This window comes from Wyeomyia smithii, chromosome 2 (genome assembly GCF_029784165.1).
Source record: "Wyeomyia smithii strain HCP4-BCI-WySm-NY-G18 chromosome 2, ASM2978416v1, whole genome shotgun sequence".
In the NCBI taxonomy this organism is placed as follows: Eukaryota; Metazoa; Arthropoda; class Insecta; order Diptera; family Culicidae; genus Wyeomyia; species Wyeomyia smithii.
In genome coordinates, this window is record NC_073695.1 from 218,692,548 (window position 1) to 218,711,512 (window position 18,965).

The 18,965-nt window shown below is 36.5% G+C and overlaps 1 protein-coding gene across 23 annotated transcripts in view; it reads left to right on the forward strand.

Moving 5' to 3' along the window:
- Positions 1 to 18,965, forward strand: part of LOC129721363 (retinol dehydrogenase 14) — a 67,325-nt gene that overhangs the window by 15,733 nt on the left and 32,627 nt on the right. For 15 of the 23 annotated variants that reach the window (XM_055673836.1, XM_055673838.1, XM_055673853.1 and 12 more), the window contains 2 exons: positions 15,564 to 15,695; positions 15,771 to 15,909. In XM_055673836.1, the coding sequence (XP_055529811.1) occupies positions 15,576 to 15,695; positions 15,771 to 15,909 (259 nt within the window). In that variant the 5' untranslated portion in view covers positions 15,564 to 15,575. Of the gene's footprint in view, positions 1 to 7,669; positions 8,060 to 8,508; positions 8,756 to 15,222; positions 15,456 to 15,563; positions 15,696 to 15,770; positions 15,910 to 18,965 lie in introns of those variants that run through there. The other 8 variants (XM_055673841.1, XM_055673842.1, XM_055673845.1 and 5 more) reach the window with 6 other exon arrangements.

The window sequence follows — 18,965 nt, forward strand, 5'->3', positions numbered from 1 at the left end:
AAAAATTGTAGCAATCCACAATTAAATGTTTGTTTTTTTCTTGACAATTTTTTTTATTTGCCTACAACTACATTCGCTGTATTACGAAGACAGCTAATATACGTTTATTATGGTAAAGGTGCCGCCACACGGACGCTAATTCCCTTAGTTTCTAAGTCATAATTGATTGTAAGAAGCATTTTTTTCATCATAACGCGGGATTGTACTGTCAAAAGCTATAGTATAGAGACTCTGAACTACTCCGTCATGCCCGAATAGTTCATAGCCTACTATTCAGTGATGAAACAATGCTTTTTACAATCAACTAAGACTTAGAAACTAAGGGAATTAGCGTCCGTGTGGCGGCACCTTAAAGGTTAGAATAATAATATATCATCTAACAATTTTGAAATGTAAAAAGAGATTCTGAATGAATCTTAGTGAATAAACAAAAAAATCACAAGCATTTGCAGGCTCTTACTCTTCTATAAATATATATATTTAGGAATTTACTCTTTCGGTACTATCCGGTAACGATTATTTAGTGAATATCGAAGATAAAATTAAATAAACATCCGTTGCAAAAATTTACATTTCTTGTTGAGTAATTTATAATAATCATATTTATGAGATAAACTTCCAATCACCATCAACAGCAGCCTTGCAGTTTTTCTTCGATTGCACACGTATCCAGCTTTTTACGCACCATAATGGCGGTCGCTATAATGCGTGTGCGTAATATACGTAATTACGTCAGATTTGCGATTTCTGAAATATTGGCAACACAAATGTTGCCAGATATATTTTTCTCTTGATAAAATATATGAAGACTTCAAACTGACGTAAGCAGAGTTGTCAAAAGGGTAGGTAATTTATTACGAACTTTGCATTATAGCGTACGCCATTATGGCGCGTAAAAAGCTGGATAGAAATGTACGAACAAAAGTGTACCACTGCAATACGAATAGTTCCACTGCAGTACGAATAGAAGTGTACCGCTGAAATGTACGAAAAGAAGAGTACGCTGCAATCATAGACGACAAGAGACCTGCGGCTCTTTACTCCACTGGTACTGTTGCTTTTACCGGCATATTTTCTTTCAAGACATCAGTTTTTATCAAGTTCTGCAGGCAGGTTTAAAAACTGTTCAAGAATGGGGATTATTTCAAACTTTTTGGAAAGCTTTTACCTTCGAGACATCATCTTAGTCTAAGCTCATGAAAGCAAAAACAAATTGACCTATTGGGACGAGGAGACTCTGTCCATTTTTATTTCGATATTGATACAGAGAATATCACAGGGAACGGATGGTGTCCATTCACGTCGTCTGTGCTAGGAATGCTCGCATGTAATTGGTTCATTATTCGCGTAAATTTGTTATTGCAACATTTATCAATTTAACCGCTTAGCAATGAAATTAGAGTTATAATTAGCATATTACAAAATTGTTATACATTTTATCTATCCAAAAACATATTGGTTATTGTTATCCATCATGTGGTTATACTGTTATTAACGTTTGAAAACTGACGCAACATTTGCCAGTTTCATTTCCAATTTTACGGAATGCATTTCAGTATAGTAAACAAAGACGTAGTCCCACGTCAAAATATGTAAATTTTTTGGTGCGATCTTTCAACACATACTGTGAGTTAGAACATTTTCCTCCAAAATAGAAAAAGTGCCAAAGTTACTCCATTTTTAAAACCTGAAAAGAATCCAGCTTAAGCATCAATCGGTATCGGTCAATTAGTATACTCTCTTCCATAAAAAACACTTTAATAACTAAAATGCAAATTTCAGTTTTAACGTAATCTTACGGCAATATAAGAGAACAAAATAAAAAACCAGAAACATCGAGAGCATCACGAAATTGTGAAATACTAAAACTCGGATAGTTTCCAACGGATGTCCTTCATTCTTACAGCAACTGATTGGAGAATTAGTTGTGCGGTCTCCAATATACGGAAAATTGTGATAAGGTAACGCTATTTGTTGTACTATTAAAAACTGTAGAGCCTTTTTAAACTCTTAGTTTCAGTCTAAATCAAACTAAATAACCAAACACTACCTTTCCTTCGGATACTACAGGGTGCGCCATAATTATTGCAACAAAACACAGAGGACCATTAATTGTTTGGTAAGAAGCAGAACACTGGGAAAAAAATTCATTGAGTAAAAACTGTTAAAAAAAACAGTAACTCATTCAATGTGTCCTTCTTTAGCTCTGATGACAGTTCGGAGACGCCTAGGATAACACTCGACGGCGGACCGAATGTCATTTTGAGGAATTTCCTTCCAAGCTTTGAGCAAAGACTTCTTCAACTGGTCCAAACTTTTGTGTTTTCATGAGCAGGTCTTTGCTCCTAACATCGCCCAAATCGAGAAGTCCTTCACGTTGAAATTTGGTTAGTTTGGAGGCCACTCATTCTTGGTGATGACAGAGGGGGAGTTAGACTTGCAACAGTCTTAAACGATCTTCATTGTGTGAGCTGGGGCATCGTCTTGCATGAAGGTCCAGTTTTAATTGTTTGTTTGTTTGCTGTGCCCAACCCATCAATCTTCAAAATCTTATCCAGGTAGTAACCATCATCGATTGTTACTCCTTTTTCGACGAAAAGCCGCACGGTTCGCGAATCGGCGGTAACTCCAGCAAAAACCTTTACAGAAGCTGGGTGAGACGGGCGAAGGTTTTTCCAACTGAATCAGCATCTCCTGATGTTCCGGCACTTGGTCATTTTGCGGGTTGTGGGCTTGCTCAAAGGCAATGACCCAAGCAACAAAAGGGGATTTATCAAAATTTATAGCGTTGTTTTGGCTGTATTAAGCGTTACAAAACTTTGATAAAACCAATATTGTTACCATAGGCGTTTCTCGTCGGTGAAAAGCGTCGTCAGGTACTCGCGACGAATGGTCCGGAAAAAAGAGCCTTTTTTGTCGTTTGAGCGTCGGAAAGAGCCTGTTTTTCCTGATGTTTGTATGAAAACAACGGCGCCAGTTAAATATAGTGTCTTAATTTTTAATATATCTTAAAAACTAAAACCAAATTTTCTATCCTCGCTGCCGACTACGCTAAATTTAATTCAAAAATTAAAACTAACATGTTTCATTTTAAATCAGTGGTTCGTTGTTCACTGGGTATTTTGATGTGAGCCAGGAAATCATTATGGCAACAGTTGTTGTTGTTTTTAATTATTTTTACTCGAAAATATATTTTTATTTCAAAAGTTTTCTCTTACCAAAAACCTGGTTAACGGTTCTCTGTTCCTTGTTGCAATAATCATGGCGCACCCTGTAAAGTATACAAACGACTTGACTGTGTTAACGATTTGTTGTTGTTGTTATTTTGCTCGCTCGAATGCAAAACGACACGCTCACTGGAAGTATAACTCTCAGTAGTCACGTATAAAAGTCTAGCATGCAGAAATTTAGTCTTCATTGTATAACCGATTACTGCAGCATGAGGATGGTTCACTGGAAACTGGGTCGACCTGCTCGAGCAGAGCGGTCATTGCGGCTATCGAAAATGTTTTACGTTCCTTGCTGTTTCCTAGTCCTCAAAACTCCTCCCTTTTTCAAAGTTTCTAACGGAACGTTGATATAAAAGGCAGCATGCAGAAAGCTTACCGAATTTTACTTTCCTAGGCTGTGCCAATACCATACAGACACTAGGTCCACTCCAACACCAAAGGTGTCCCTCTGCATGAAAGATTTCTCAAATGCTGCTGGTGCATAAGCAATGTGATAGATCTGATATCTCTAACTATCGTGGAACAATCCCCTTGTCAACTGAATTAATATGCTTCGAAATCATCATGAAGTATATGCTTTTCAGCTTTTGCAGAAATTATATAAGCATCTCCCAATCTGAATTCTATACCAAGCGTTCTGTTGACACTAACCCGTGTGAATTTACACCATTTTATATCGGCACAATGGAAGGTGGAGCTCAGGTTGACGCCATATGCACCGACAAAAGAGGCACCGATAATCATGACCCTTATCTAGGTCAGATACACCATCCAGGGATTCCCTATAGAATTGGCAACAGACAGCTTTACGTGAGGGTCGGATCAACAGTGTCTGACAGTTATATCCCATCATCTGACGTGCCACAAGGAAGCAATTTAGACTCACTGCTGTTTATAATATTCTTCAATGATGCGACGATACTTCTTGCTAAGTCATTTATGCTAACGATTTGAAAATCTCTTGAAATGAAGCTGAATTCAGCGAACTTCTGGAAACGCTGGATACCGTCGTTCATTGATGCGAGTCAAACTTCCTGAAATTTAACGTGTCTAAATGTTGCGTGATCTCATATCGGCGACTCAAAAGACCAATTCTCTGCAACTTCGTCCTAGATTATCAGGTGCTTGAAGGATGTGATTAAGTCAAAGATCTTGACGCATTGCTGGAATACCCACTTTCATTTAAGCAACATTATTTAACTATCATCGACATAGCCAATCGGCATCTAGGATTTGTTGACTTCAGTGATCAAACCTGCGTTCGAACAATACTCGAATTTGTCATCGGTCACCATATGAAACTGTGTGAAAATCCAGAATCGAATCCATTCAGCGTCGTGTCTTAAAAAGTCTTCCGTGGCGTAATCCATCGGTGTGCTCTAGGAACAGAGCCGCTTGAGACTCCTCGAGACTTTAATCATGCTGTATTTGGTGATAACATTTCGCGCGGAGAAATCGATAGTTCTTGGTTGCTATGAGACGTACGAAAATTTTTGCCCCGAACGAGTACGGAGGACAACCGTATATGGCACAACGATTCAGTGAAGCCTAAATGCAGACGATTTCACGATTTCCAATGCTTGCGCTCTGTACTTCTAATTCAGCATCAGAGCTTCACAGCGCTCAACACAATTTCTTTTCATCTTTCTTTCAACGGGGTCAACATAAGAACATATCGATCGTATTCCCAAATCTGTTGCAAGGACAGCTGTCGTAATCCTACGGTAACTTGCGGTAATGTCTATAAACAACCTCTTCAAGTATGCCTCTTGATATCATAAAAATGATACGAAGTTACATGACTGACCGCACTTGAACTAAAATACTACTACTAAAATGGTTAATCTGATAGATTGCCTGTTAGAGCTGGTGCACCTCAAGGAAGTATCTTGGGACCAATCTGAAATTCTATTTATACTTATGTTATAGGGTAGTTTGGGGTAATTTGGACCCCTGGGGTGAAATGGACAGGTGCTTTATCTTGAAAAGTATTACATTTTTGGGTTCCATGTACTACTTCATCCTTTCCTTGAACTACTAAACCCTAACTAATATAAAAATTTCGTGGTTTGCTGTGACAGGTGCACCACAGTGCCAATGTAAACAAAGGAAACATCAAAAGTTAATTTTGCTGTAAGTTTTACGCTCGTGTATTTAAGGTTTTTTGATAACTTCTTCGATGTTTTCAGTCTAATGAGCTTTGCAGCCGTGTTTGTCTAGTAAAAGAGTACATTTTAATGAAAGATTGCGATAAGTTTGATCGAAAATAGTGAAAGGAATTGAGTTTTTAGAAAGGCGTCCTGTTTGGGGTAAAATGGACAGTTTTTTTGGGGTGATATGGTCTGGCGAGTTTGAAGTAAATTTTTTTGTCGGACTGATGCCGCGGGCATATAAAAGCAAACGGATAGACGGCGGTGTACAAACAATGAACTGTAAAACGTGTTGCAGGCAATCTGGGATGATTTATCTGCACAAAAAGTGTTTTCAATGCCCCGCAGAGTGGCGGGTTTCTGAACAAAAGTTGGAAAAACCTAATTTTTTTTTCTAAAATGCTTGAAAATGACGTATAATGCCAATTGTTTGGTGCTGAACTCGTTTCTGATGTCCGAAAATGTTGTTCCCCCAAAATGCCGTTAAACCTTTTTTATTATCAGATTTATTTTTTTGTTCAGATCATGTTCAACATTGGTATACTTGTTCTTTATCGAAAAATTTCATACCCGTATTTTTTGTTTGGTCCTTAGTGGTATCCATTTTGAATTAACGTTGTCAAAAATCGGCAATCATTTTTCAAAAAATTGTAACTTTCGGGCCGTTTGACCGATAAAAAGATTTAATGAAAATTTAAGGAATTTGATAGGCCTTTCAAGGAAACATAAGAAATCGTACGTCAACGTACATTCGTTATATATTTTCCCGTTTCGCGAATTTGGGATTAACGGATTTGGAACGACGATATGCAAACCGGGACCCAAAAAATCGAAAAATACGGTTAATTTCATATAGGCTGTTGATTATCCGATCATTCCGAACTGTTTCACGAGACTGTACGGTACACAAGAGTTCTGAAAAATAAAATAAATTTCCCCTCAAAACGAAACTCGTTGATCCAAAATCAGATCAAAATTGAGGGAATTAGGTAATCGAAGTTAAGCTCAAAATTGTGATTTTCGAACATAAAAATCATTGAAATTTCCTGACACAGCAACATTCAAATGGTATATCATCCGATTCTCATGAAACTTACATTACACATACACTGACACACACATACACTCACACATACACACACATAGACAGACACACACAATCACACACACATACACACGCACACAGTCACACACACTCACGCGCACACACGCACACACGCACACACGCACACACACGCACACAAACAAACACGCACACACACGCACGCACACACATGCACACGCACACAAACGCGCGTGTGCGACACACGATCGCATACTCAGTTTCTAGTATGAATAATTGGAGAAGGGAAAATTTTTTGGCCTACTGTAGAACCCCTGTGCATTGCCTAAGAATTGCAGTTATCATTCCGTATGCCTGATACCACCTTCTATTGTGTATTAAGCAACTATTGATACTATAAAACTCACATTTTTTACCCTGTCCACATCACCCCAAACACTTCTCGTCATATGCAGTAGGCAGCAAAAAAGTCTAAATATATCGTCTGAAGTTTCATTTTTCAAACCCACCAATAATCATGTTGCTAAGATAAACAGTCTGATCAAGTTGAATACTTAGGACTTGTTTATGATATGAATCTTACTTTCACGCTGAACGCTGAACGCTGAAAATATCCAATCAAAGGGCAATAAATATATAAAATGTTTATTTCCTCTTACCAACAGAAGTTCTAGACTTTTTCTCAAGAATAAATTCAGTCTGAATCTGGGCAAGTTAGTTGCAATCCAAAATATTGTCATATGATACAGTATTACAATGGCACTGTTCATAAAGTTTCTAATTTCGCACCGCAAGGACTGTCAAAAAGTTAATAAGAAACCTGATTTGTATATCCCATTTCTAACCGAAGACTAATAGTGAATTCATTAGAATCACTGTGGTTCATCCAGCGCCATGCAAGGGGCAAACCCAAAGCCTTGGTGCTACATTCCTATTCGGAACTCTCTCTCAGACTTCGCAGCTCAAAGTGAAATTGTGAAGTCTTTAAATCCAATTCGTTCGTGTGGGTTGGAATAATAGATGAATTAATAAAGTCACAGCATCATCGTCTAACCAACTAAGCTTAGCTGTGACCAAAAAAGATCGCCCGTAACATAAGTTAAAAATGCGTGGTTTGAAAATTTATTTGAGTGATTTTTATTAGCTAGTGATTTCCACAGGCTGTTCATATAATCATGAAAGCACTCTGATGAGATATCATTTTTCATAAATAACATTTTTTTCAGCTGGCTGGTTCACAATAACTAAATGGTCAAAAATCGCATCCACCGTAGAGAGATGATGTAAAAGACAGTTGCGTAATGACGATACCACGCGCCTAGGACCCGAGAGCTGCACCTTTAATAGAAATGACAATATCGAACCTACCTTAAGTTTACGACTAAAGTTCTCTGTCTAGACTAGAGCGAGACACTAATTACCACGCCTATGATCGTTCAATATACCCATTCACGTGCGAATATGATACTGCCAAGCAGTCTAGGAAAACAAAAACAAACAGCTGGTCAAATGTTCAGTTAAAAAAAATAAAAATCGATATAACGAGATGCGATATGATTTACGGTTTGAGGCAAACAAAAAGAACTTTACACGGCTATTTCCGTTTGCTAGTGTGGGTAGGTGTAAATGTCACTTATTTTTTAAATTTTGAGCGCTCCTCTGTTAAATCACACGTTTGTTCAAATTGATAGTAAATACGTAACTTCTGCTGCATAGCACATCATTTAACAAGAAGCAAGCTCTGCTACGTTTGCTGTTCAGGCAGCAGAAAGATTTTGAAATCGATTGTAAAATGACCTGCAGCGACGGAGGTGTGTTACCATTATAACGAACATTTCTCCTATCATTGGCCGCATGGAACACAATACTATTTGATTGATTAAATTTCGTCCGACTATTTATCTGCTGGGGTTTATCTTACCTATTAGCATTAATGAAAAAAAAAATAGCCTGCAGCGCTTGAATACCAACTCGGACGTCACCCGTGTGCCGTAACCGATGAGCGCTTCATGGAATCTTGGAGGGTTACAGCTTGACACATCTGCCCGGCAAGATAGCCCTCGCAGTTTACATTTCGATGTCGGTGAATTAACACGTCCGCGTAGCTCGTAAAACGACAGCTAGGAAAAGTGCGCCAACGACAACGGACGGGTCGAATGTGTTTCGGTCGAATTTAGTGCAGTGCAGTGGATAGTGCTGAAAAAATACCAATTTTGGGCTGAATTGCAATCTGTTTGTTTGTGCTTGTGGGAGGGTGTGTGTTCGTGTTTTTTTATTGAAATATTTTCAAGTTCGCCCCGGGGGCTTAAAAGGTTTGTTGACAAACTTTATTATTTACAACATGCAACATTGGATCACTTCGTTACGTCAATTTTACGCTAATATTGAGCGATAAGATTCCCACAAAATCAGAGACGTTATTGACGGTGCATTGAGCATTAGTGATTGGACCTCTTTTTCCGTGAATTAACCGAACACCATAGTTTATCCAAGTCCTGTTATGTCACATAAAAAATGTTTACTGAGATAAATCACATAACAAATATCATTATTTGGTAAATTTTGGCCAGATTCAGTCCTTAATGACGGTTATTGAGCAAATAATTTTTTGAACAAAACATATTTATTTGAATGTAAACTTGTGATTTGGAAACTAGATGTATCAGTTGGACTCCTTAAAGATATCGCTCGATATTGTCAGTACGCATGTGAACTTACAACTTACAACCTATGAGAGAGAGGTGGAGTTTTGGATGAGGTACTGAATTGTAGGTTATGAAAAAATGTTACTCGTCCAAGTTTTTACTATGTTAAAATCACTTCCTCAGCCCGTGCTCATTTTTCGCATCTTCGAAAAAATCACATACTTTACAACTCTTGCTTAACACCAAAGAAGATTTGATTTTTTTTAAATGCTATAGCTCAAGTTTTACTTAAAATATATCAGGATGATAAGTGTTTTCATGTAAAATTTTCTCAGGAACACGATCTGTCGATCTGTCAAATTTAAAATCAAATTTAATTATTGGCTGGAATATGCAAATTAATCTTTCAAATAAAATTGCGTTTTCAACCAAAAAAAGGGAAAGGTCCCGTGTAGCGAGAGGTGTTCCAATCAGCACCAAAGTTGTTTTTTATGCTGTCCTGAATAATTTCACTTTTGATTGTCGAAAATTTTCAAACAATTTTCGCGAATCTCTTTCCTCACCGGACTAGAAATTGGTTTGACTTTTTTTTTTGTTTGAAAAGTATCATAAACACTTCTTTTTCTGTCATACTTATATTTATCCATATTATCGATTATAGAAAACAAACCACAACAATTCTGGAGTACTTCGTGATAAGGTCGTATATCTGAACGTAAACAAAACTAGTGAGAGATGGTTTGTGCTTGTGAAAGTACAAGGGATACAACTCTCACTCGTTTTGTTTACGTTGAGACATACGACCTTATCACAATCGAATTTACATGGTTACTATGATCTATATTCAGGTCACCTATGTTCAGCTGCACACTGGTGATACTGGCAATTGAATCCAATGTCTGCTGTGATCTAGATTTGGTTTGAATTTGTTCGAAAACTTTCTTCATTGGATTGCTCTCGCCAGTGGTGGGCACCGCTAACCGAAAATTTAGCGACGCTAATCGCTAAGTCGCTAACCGGAAAATTTAGCTCGATAATCGCTAAACGCTAAACGCTAATCCCACATTAGCGGAACTTTCGCTAATCGCTAATCGCGCTTTTTAATATGTAAATAGTCTTATCACTATATTTATTGCTCATGTTTTGTAAGATTTGGACCACTTTGATCTGTTTTGGTTAAACAAACGAAAACAATTACTTCTTAAAGCTATTTACAGTAAGAGGTTCACGAAACGGTATTCATATTTGATTTTGTAAAAACAAGAATAACAAAAGTTATTTAGCTTGTATTGAAAATAGATACTCTTAGGAATGTTTTCATGAAAATTCAATCATTATCTGAATCGAAAAAGTAGAACTTAAGTTCTCATAATTTCAAGCGCATTGCAATTTACCAAAGTTCTTGGTGTGCCAAAAATTCAATCTAGACCCGATCAGAAGAGCATAACAAGAAAATTACAAAATTCTATCAACACGAGATACAAATAACATAATTTGATACGACTTTGTATTTTCCCATATGCTTTTGATATCAAAATATAATCTGAATGAGTTTTAAAAACAAATCCTGAAACAAAGTTGTTTTGAGACAAATCTCACATTTTTTTCGTCTCTATCAAAACCTGTAGTTTATAACAATGGTTGTTATTATACTGTTCCATATGCTATCTCATTTTGTTAGAAAGCTGATACGTTAGTAACAAAACTTGATATGTGTTTGATATTAGTAGAATATTTATTGTTATAATTTCTGTTATTTTAACACCTAACGGGATCTAATTTGAAACACAACCTGAAAGGTTTTTTGTATAACAAATTAACAGCTTCTGTTACATTTTTGTTTTGTCTTTCTGATCGGGGACCTTGTGCTTGTTCTTCAAAATGCTCCTGTGGCTTGTACGATAACTGGAACTCCATTCTAGGGTAAAAAAAACTGACAAAAGTAACTTTCGCAGTAAAGTATGTTCATCTTTCGAAGCAATTTACGTACGCCATCAGCAATCCACAGTTTTTCTATATATTTCTGTTGTCGCTTCTCCACAAAATTTAGCGAATTAGCGATTAGCGTTTCGAAGGCCAAAATTTTAGCGACGCTAACAGTTTCGCTAACCAGCTCAAAAATTAGCGAAATCGCTAAATCGCTAACTGAATTTTAGCGTCGCTAATTAGCGAATTAGCGAATTAGCGGAATGGTGCCCACCACTGGCTCTCGCACATAAAAAAAATGGTTTTTGATATTCGCTCGTCTAAGACATGCTCTCTGTCATTTGTTTGGCAATGTTCCCCTTGTAGGAGCTTATGACCACTGCTACCATTAGTTAGATATATTGTGATATGTTTGGCGATGTTATTTTGGTTTATCGAGAGGAGCTTCGGTCGTACCGTGACAATGGGGTTAATTATATTGAAAAAGACCTCAATCCTCCCAATCATATTCAGTTACGCCTAATCGAAAAATTTTGGCCCATTGTTGGTTTGCGAATAGTATACTTTTTAAGATTATATCGCCGGTTTCGTGCAACACTGGCACAATCCAAAAACTATAGTTTCGAGAAAAACGCGTTTGAAAATTAGCGTCTGAAATTTTTCTTTAAATATGCAAGACAACTTTCATTTTTCAAATACACTGAGGTCGCTTTTACGCGTTTTTTACGCGGGTTTTCCACTCATAACTCGGGACTTTTTTGAATTGTGAAACGGGGTTTCATGGGATGAAACTTAATAGTATCGTTTGCCATCAAAAACCAAAAAATGTAAAATTTGAAGTATGCCATTGTTACACGAAACCGAAGGTATGTACCTTTGCGTAGACTTCGTGCATCCTGGATTTGTATGTTTTTTTTTTGTTGACAGTTTTAAATTTCGTGCAGACTCGTAGAAATGTTTGCAGACGAGCCAGCACCGGAAATAATATTTTGTAAAATTGTTTCCAGAATTAGTTTTCTCCGAATGTCTGATGAATTCAGTCAATATTAGCGAATTAATCTCCTATCCCACTGCAATGTTCAAATTCAAATCATATCAACTCATATCTGTTTGAAATCACTTCGACGTAAAATATATTAAATAGAGAGATTGATGATCATTAAAATTTCATTTGGAAATATCAGCGACCAAACTTTGTTCACAAGCGACCTTTCGGCGCTTTTTATATGATTGTAATTTAAATTGCACAAAGCCATAAGAACAGAATCAATCCGTTAGAAGCCTGGAAGCGACTTATTATGCACTACAGTAACTTCGAAATTACAACCTCTATAAAAGTCAGTGACATGTAGTTAATGCTTCCTCAGATTGAAATAAAAACGGTTGTCTTATAAGGAACATATAACCAGTAGATATCTGCTAGTAAAAAAACGCGTTGAATCTAATAGGAAGGTTGACGACAATGTTAATCACATCACTAAGAATGTACGCGATTGTACAGAATAGGTGTAATGACGTTGATTGGGATAATTAGATGTATAATGGCGCTTGTCCATTAGATCGTTGGCAGCGGTTACAATTTTAATCTTTAAACACATTTTGTTATTTTTTATCTTTTATTTCTAGTTTCATGCTAACGTATGGTTCCTGTTCTTTGTTTGAATAATTGAAAAGTTAAGTTTATAAATTCATCTCGCCTTGTGGGGGCTTTATATGTCCTCAGAGTTCAACAGCTAAGCGAAGCGGTAAAGTTTCGGCGTAGATGAGATTTCTAAAAGAGTTACGAAAAACTGATATTATATCATCGATGTTGTTTTGCGTTGCCCATGCTTGAGCCATTCGAATACATTCGTTTGCCCACAGCTACGGAGCAACACTTGACCTTGCTTCAATATGAATGTTGTAAACGGTGATATAATAGCGTCGCATAAGCGGTTTCAGTAGTGAACAATACTAAAGTTGTTGTGGATTTATAGCTCCGCGAATGGTTGATTTTTAGTTGGATGGCCTTTTTGGAAAGTACCAATTAGCTGTATCGTTAGGGTTTCTTTTTTTTTAAGATTTAATTATCTTCCACTGGACCAAAAACGGAAACTGAAAAAATTATGTAATGGTACCTAAATGGATGCATGATCTTCATCTATTGTTGTAACCTGTTGTAATATGGGTTACAGGGGTAGTAGATAGACGCACATGTGCAGTCTTTAGGGTTCTTTAATCAAGGTTTCTCAAAATGTTGAGCGATATGTTTTTAAATTTAAGTGTTACTTTATTTTTGGTAATCACTATAATAATCAATATCATAATAGTACTGAGTTATATGTTTCATAAAATTTATAAAAATACGATTTCTCACATGGCTTTATTACTTTTACTTTCACTGAAACTAAAATCAATTTCATTATACCGCGCGATGTTATCTCCAGCAACATTTTTGCTTCCCTTACTGTGTATGTATATCTCTGGAATATTCTATTTCGATTCACGCCGCAATCACATATTGATAAATCTTATCAACGATCGATGGTGAGATAAACAGTATCACTTGAAAAGCGAAACAGTCAAACTGTTTTGATTTTAGCTTTATTTTTTATTACCGTGAAGGTGCCATATTCTGCGCAGTGAGAACAATTTCAAAAGTTCAACCCTAGTTCAAAGATTTTTTACATGCATTCAAACAAATAATAGGTCCCACATGTTGAATGACTTTCGAAAATACAGAAACAAAAGTTAGACACATGTATAGCCAAAATCAACAGTATGAGAAGAAAATTTTGCATTTATGTTTGGTGCCTAATTCTGCGCACTGCTTGAGCATGTTCCTAATTCTGCGCAGTTTTGTTCCTAATTCTGCGCAACCAAAAAATAACATTGTTTGTTTTAACAAAATTGTTTATTTAAAAGGAAAGTAATTTAAACATTTTCTGTAGAAGTTTTTCCATCATTTTGAGCCTTCGTTAATGTTTGTTTTTGGCGCTTCTCTTGTACTAACTGCTTTTTCTTTTTACGGGCTACTTTTCACCTTGCAAAACTCAGTGGTCTGAAAAGAAACGTGCGATTTATGGCCATCTATGAAAAGTAAAATAGGAAGAGCTACCTTGTATCGCAGTAGCCATGGGTGGAGAACATTTTTTAAATATTCATAAAAAATCTTATGCCACCGATACATTTTTCTCAATAGACCAACCATCCGGAGTGCTATTGACGATTTCTGCCGGCAGACGGGTTCTAACGAAACTAGGTCGCCCAATCGATTTAAGGTAATGTGCCACAGATGTCTTTAACCTCTGAGAATCCACCCGAAATCCAGCTCTCGCTATCTGAATAATCCAATCGACAATCCGGCCTTCCTCTTGCGTTGTGAACGCTTTTGGCCTCCCGGAACGCGTCGCAGAGTTCAACTAAACACCAGCTGAAAACTTTGGACGAAGTGTGCTTTCTAGAATCCCATATTTCCTTACGGCTCGGCGTATGGAAAAGCCTCTTTACCTTGTCCACATTCGCAAGCGTTTTGTTCTTATCATATATTGCATGTGCTTTCGCCTAATTTTGCCAGAATTCATCTCTGTGAAACTGCGCATAGTTAGGAACACAAAAAACAAATTTGGTGCGTAAATCTGCGCATTATTTTTTTGCACTTTTTCAGTACTATGCACTACTTAGCGTAAGTTAATATTTCATTTTACCTAAATCATGACTAATACTAACTTTTATTACCAACTACGATGTTTGTTTAAATCGTTGCACTCGTTTTAAGAGGAAATGAATAAAACTATTTCCTTCCGTTGTCTTTTCGTTACTACGAACAAAGGTGTTTGCGACGTTGATCGTATTGACAATTCAGATTTTTTTTTCTTTTATTCGCATGTATTCTTGATATTATTATGACCGCTGACACAGAATCAATAATTCTATTTAAGAAAAATAAAATATTATGCTCATTCGAACTGAATTTCTATTTTTAACAACGGCTTTTTCCCGTTAACACGCAAGTTCATTAAGCAGACAGTATGTGAGTCGAGGAAGAACGAAATATAAGCGAACTGGAAATATGATACAGATTTGGAAAAATATACCGCATCCCGACGGGAAATTATGCTCATAGTTCAAAAAATACAATAAAACATAAGTATAACAAAAATTGCGCAGAATTAGGAACTGCGCAGAATTAGGCACGGTAACGGTACCCTTCCCTCAACACAATTACTGACATTGACTTCCTTTGTGTTACACACGCAATCAGTCTCGTGTCGATGAAGAATCTGCTGACACCGAAGTGTAGAAAATAGTCAAATAACTGTGCAGTACTCAACAGATAGCTGAAAGCTGCATATTTATTTTATTTAATGTCTGTGATGGGTATTTGAGCAAACATACGGTTATTGATAATCGGCATCGTATGAGACGTAAACATAGTAAAACTTTCGAGCTCAGTGTATTGGTGAATTTGCTTTTTCTTTTTATTGAGTGTGAATTATTCTGATATCCACATATTTGCTATAAATAAAACCAATAACGTGAACAATTTTTTTTTCTCATTGGTTTACAGGTTTTCTGAACAATGTTTTCCAGCTGGGATAGCCCTTTCGACATACTACCGTATATTGTGACGGCAATTGCTGCTTTTGTTTCGTTGTTTAAATTTTACCTTCGTCTAACCTGTGGAAAAATAACCACTAGTGTAAGTGTTTATCTGTGGCCTAAGCGATCACCGACAATAGGTTTGAATTACAATCCTTTTCATGTTTGTCGATAGCGTAATATGGAAGGAAAAACAATCATCATTACCGGCGCTAACTCCGGCATTGGGAAGGAGACAGCCCGTGATTTGGCGAAACGCGGAGCTCGGATTATATTGGCTTGCCGTAATATGGACACGGCCAAGCAAGCACGTGGTATGTATGGTACCCATTTATTGTCGTATTTTTTAGAGACTTTTTAAGCTGCAAGGACAGACTAGTGGAATGCAACAAACAAATTAAGTTTTAAAACAACAACTTTCTTGTTTGTTTTGTTTTGTGATTTTCAATGTATTTTTTTAAATCAGTTAGCTTTCATAAGTAAATTGCTTGGAGAGCGGTTTTCACTATAGAAGAAAAAACTGATTTTCTATGTTTTCATGTTTGTATGTGTATGTTGTATGCGTTCATGTGTTTATAGGGGCCATCCACATACCACGTGGACAGCTTGGGGGGGGGGGGGGGGTGTAATGTCCACGGTCCCTACAAAAGATATAATTTATATGGGCATTTGTCCACGGGGGGGGGGGGGGGGGGATGTCAAAATCGTTAAAAATCTGTCCACGTGGTATGTGGATGGCCCCATATTGGCGTGCATGATGTGTTGTGTAATCCAACAACCAAAATTCCATTGACAAACAAAAAAAGTTCCTGAACATTCGAATTTGAAAACATTTTTGGATAAAATTCAACATTAGTATTCAAGATAGTTACTTTCGGAAACGACACGGCGATTTTCCAAATTTTCGGTTTGAGTTTATCGATTTTTATACGGTGGTCTTGATGGAGAAACATTTCTTTTATTCGATATAAAAGACCATTTTCTTAGATTACATCCGTTTATCATCGCTACAATGACTCTTTGTTGTAATCATTGATGATTGTTTTTTTACTTTCGCGACATAGTTACTAAATATTCTTTCATGCACATCACAGAAAACAGATGCCATAACCTTTCCAGTCGATTGTTGTATTTTTTTACCTTGGAGTGGGTTTGTTTTGTAGATATTTTATGTAATAAAATAATAACGGTATAATGTTTTCGTCCGAACGTCTACGAATGTTTATATTACATCCCTCTTCTCTTATCGGAATATTGCATCATAATATGCCCCAAGGTCAAATTTGCTTTGCACAATGATTTTCGAATAAAAATAGGGTAATCGCTCCATTATTCATCTCAACAGCTCGGTGCACCTATATTCGTCTTATTTCTCTCTTTTGTCCAATTTACCAAATTTCTACAAATTTTTGAAAGTAAATCTATTTGCTTCTCAATTTTTCCAAATGGCTGAAAGTTTTACGTTGAAATTATGGTAAAATTTAAAGATAAATTGATCAAAAAAGCGTGATGAGATGAATATAGGAGCGGTTACCTTATCAAACATTTCTGACTCAAAAGAAAATAATAGGGTAATCGCTCCATTATTCATCTCAAGAGCCAGGTGCACCTATATTCATCTTATTTCTCTCATTTGTCTGATTTACCGTCAAATTTCTACAAATTTTTGGAAGTAAATCTATTTGCTTCTCGATTTTGTCAAGTGGTTGAAAGTTTTACAAATATAGTAAAATTTGACAATAAATTGACCAAAAAGGCGTGGTGGTACTGGTTTAGGTACTGAGATGAATATAGGAGCGATTCTTCTATATCATTTAAAATCTGTAGGTTAGAAGCATCGGTTTCGGCCTCAGTATGTTAGGAATGCGAGAGAGCGGTTCTGCTATCTTTATTTTCTAAATCAGAAAACTTCTCTGGGCTCCTATTTAGGCCATAGCCTTCCTATAAAACCCAATTTGCAAAAAATTTCGGAATCACACGAACTTACCCAAGTAACACACAAAACATGTTAGAAAATAAGTAACTATGAAAGTAGTCATATAAGTGTACTACAAGCGCAAGTGAAAACTTGTGTTATTTTATTGTGTTTGAAGTTGTTTTTATCAGTAATACAACCGCATTTCGAAAACAAGCTCGTTTTTTCTGGTTTTGGAGATGTTTTTAATAACATGAGTTCAAGAATGACAATCACTATCACTTGGTCTTTTCGTAAGACATTAAACCAACTAATAACAACACTACGTACCTGTAAAATGCTTTTCCTTAGTACAATAATCGTAGGATGCAACACCCCACTTAAAATTACTTGATCAAATTAATATTTAAATTATATGAACGATTTCTTTATTCGAAGTGGGTCAAAACGCGCCATCAAAAGATAAACAAAACGCTTGCAGTGTAACCAATATCACTTCAGTTTTTTGTTATTGTATATCTAACAACGTTCTCTAGTTTTGTTTGATTTTATATCCAGATAACGTTGAAACTATGCGAAAACAATTTCAATATTCAAGCGAAAGAAACAGCTCTTTTTGAAAGGTTGAATATTATTTTTTGTCATCATTTTATAATCAATTAAAACTGCCACTGATAAAAGCAATTGACGATCTAGTTGCACTGCGCAGACACAACACATTTGCGCATGCGCTGGTTAACAGTTGTCATAGCAACAGATTTGCGCATTGCCATATTAGTACTCGAGATGTATTTTGCCACTTAATTATATCAAGTTGGCTTGCTTTCATGCAGTTATCGGTACTTGTTCTACTAGCCTTCATGTTTTGCGCTTTTCTGGTGATATTCATGTCATGGAATAGGTAACGTCAACTATTCTATACCAACGTGTGTTACTTGGATATTCTGTAACCTATTATTAATGGCACGAGAGTCTCAAATACAGTAAGACTTTTTTCTTAAAATTGTCACTATGAACCATTATAAACACTTTTAAGTATTTATTGAAGCTTTTTAAAGGTTTTACTGATGCCTGCCAAATGGCGGCATTGGGCACTAGAGGGTTAAAATAATGTGGAAACAGTTTTTATAATCGAGTAACAGGGAATAGTCAAATAATTAGGAAAGGTAAAATTTTAATCAGCTTTAAAATACTGCAACTTTGCCAAATATCGTTCGATTGTAATTATCTAGTCATTTTCTGACCACATTCCTGAATTCCGGTAGGCATAGCTAACCTGCTAATTTTCGGATGGGTTTGGTAACAGGTTTCCTGTTATAGATGACAAAACCATTCCTGAAGCGAATGGTTCATCAAGATCAGAATCAGGACAACGTTATTCTATTCCCCTAACATGGAGTTTCGTAGCCGAATGGTTTCAGAGTCCGCTTTGATAAGCGGGTGGTCGTAGGTTCG